Source organism: Anarrhichthys ocellatus, unplaced genomic scaffold (assembly GCF_004355925.1).
Source record: "Anarrhichthys ocellatus isolate YVR2014 unplaced genomic scaffold, GSC_Weel_1.0 scaffold7302, whole genome shotgun sequence".
NCBI lineage: Eukaryota > Metazoa > Chordata > Actinopteri > Perciformes > Anarhichadidae > Anarrhichthys > Anarrhichthys ocellatus.
The window spans coordinates 1-2354 of NW_022287276.1; the positions used below are offsets into that span (position 1 = coordinate 1).

The 2354-nt window shown below is 43.0% G+C and overlaps 1 protein-coding gene across 1 annotated transcript; it reads left to right on the forward strand.

Moving 5' to 3' along the window:
• Positions 1 to 652: 652 nt before the first annotated feature.
• LOC116380463 (transcription factor E2F6-like) lies at positions 653 to 2298 on the forward strand (the record flags this gene model as incomplete). Its single annotated transcript, XM_031842378.1, has 5 exons — positions 653 to 925; positions 1003 to 1102; positions 1518 to 1710; positions 1857 to 2012; positions 2184 to 2298. Coding segments are annotated over 5 exons (837 nt in total), but the record flags the coding sequence as incomplete, so codon positions are not given.
• Positions 2299 to 2354: the final 56 nt, after the last annotated feature.

Below are 2354 nucleotides of genomic sequence, written 5' to 3' on the forward strand. Positions count from 1 at the left end.
TATATATATATATGTGTATATATATATATATATATATATATATATATATATATATATATATATATTTATTTGTATGTATATATATTTGTATGTATTTGTATATATATGTGTATATATTTGTATATATATGTATATATATGTATATATATTTGTATATATATGTATATATATTTGTGTATATATATATGTGTGTGTATATTTGTGTATATATATATATATTTGTATATATATATATATTTGTGTATATGTATATGTATATGTATATATATTACTGTTAAACCACAACTGTGTTCAATAAACACATTCAGGTTGTAGTTCTTCTTTTTGGCTAATTATATTTATATTTATATTTAATTTTTTTTATATTTATTTATGACGTCATTGCAGGTTTGAACTAAGACACAAGGAAATGTGATGTTTTTTCAGTTTACTGAATACATTTTGGGTTTTTAGACAAAAACAAGACCTCTGATGACGTCACCTTTGACTCTGAACTATTTTTTTAGGCTGAAATGTTCGTTTATGAACCGGAATGATCAACAAACAGCCTGATAATGAAAATAATAACTGCTGGTCAGCAGCGAGGTGTGTTTAGTGGTGACCTTCATCATCGATTAGTCTTCCTGATGAACTGATTGGTGGCTTTGTTCAGGTGTGGCTGGCAGCGCTGAGGGAGGCGGAGCTTCAGGACTCCAACGAGCAGCACTTCATCTGTGAGGACCACTTCCTGCCGGAGGACCTCACCGCCAACGGGGTCACCGGGGGAGCCATTCCCATCATGCCCCCTGACCTGGACCCTGGGGGGCCCTGGGGGGCCGAGTCCTCCGAGGAAGAGGAGGAGTGGGTCATCGGAGACTGTGAAGAGGAGGAGGAGGAGGAGGAAAGTGGAGATGATGCTCCTCCTCCACCAGATCAACCACAGCAGGTCTGGAGACTCTTTTTCTGCCATAAAATATAGGTTACATTTTATTTCCAATCTTGAAATCTGTTTCTGATTTCCAGAATCCAGGTGGAGGTCTGGAGAATCCAAGTCTGGAGAACCCTCTGGAGGCCGAGAGGACCAGGAAACAATGGAACCAGTCTCAGGGATACAGCAGAAGGGGTGAGTGCTGTTGTTTAGTTTCACATAACTCCGTGGAATGTGAACACACAGAAGTGAAACGCATGTTTCTAAATTCAGCGTTACTTCCTCTTCCTGATGAGGTCGTTATAGCTGATGTCTATCCACAATAAATGTCCATGAAGACACTTAGGAATCAGAGAAAGAAGACGTTGCAGAACTCCCCTAAGAGTTTCCTTCAGCATCTAATACATTACAAATGTTCAGAAACTTTATCTTTGTCTATGAAACGCTTCATCCAGAAAATGGTGAAAGTGAAGCGTCACAAAGACCTGAAACCAGCTGATTGTTTTGCTCGACAGTCCAAAGAAGAATGAACCAGCCGATCTGAATCGTAACCTGTTGCTACAGAAGAACTTCCTGTTCTTAAAACATGGAGGTGTTTATATATCTTCAGGTGCAGGCGGGTCTCTGGGGCTGCTGACTCTGCGTTTCCTGGAGCTGCTGCTGGCAGCTCCGGACGGCGCTCTGGACCTCAGGGACGTCGCCGAGATCCTGCAGACCAGCAAATGGCGAGTCTACGACATCACGCACGTCCTTAACGGGTTCGACTTCATCCAGAAGGAGTCCACCAACTGGGTCAAGTGGATGTGAGTGTAAAGGAGACGCCGTCCTGTTTTCCACGTCTTAAAATCAGCTCTCAGCTGAACTAAATGTACAGAATAAGATGACTCAAGCATAGAAATACAGGAAGAATCTCCTTAACAAGACATTAAAGCTCTCCGTCTGTTCTCAGAGGAAAGATTCCGATCTCCTGCCTTCTGAGGAGGAACCAGCAGACGTTCCAGAGAGAGCTTGAGAACCTGAAGCAGGTGGAGGACCAGCTGGACGGCCTCATCAAGATCTGCTCCCAGCAGCTGTTTGACCTGACGGATGACGTGGAGAACGCTGCATATGCTTTACTGGCAGAGACACGTAGAGACAGGTAGACGTAGAAGCACATAGACGTAGAAGCACATAGACGTATAGACGCGTTGACGTAGAAACGCGTTGACATACAGACAGGTAGAAACGCGTTGACGTACGTAGAAACAAGGAAGTATTTTCTTTAACGGCGCTTCACGTCAGCCTACGTGACCCCCGAGGACATCAGACGGCTCAGATCCGTCCAGCAGCAGACCGTCATCATCATCAAAGCTCCAGAGGAAACCAAGCTGGAGGTTCCTGCTCCACAAGAGGTAGAGAGAGACAGACAGACTTAGAGGTAGAGAGAGACTGAGAGGTAGAGAGAGAC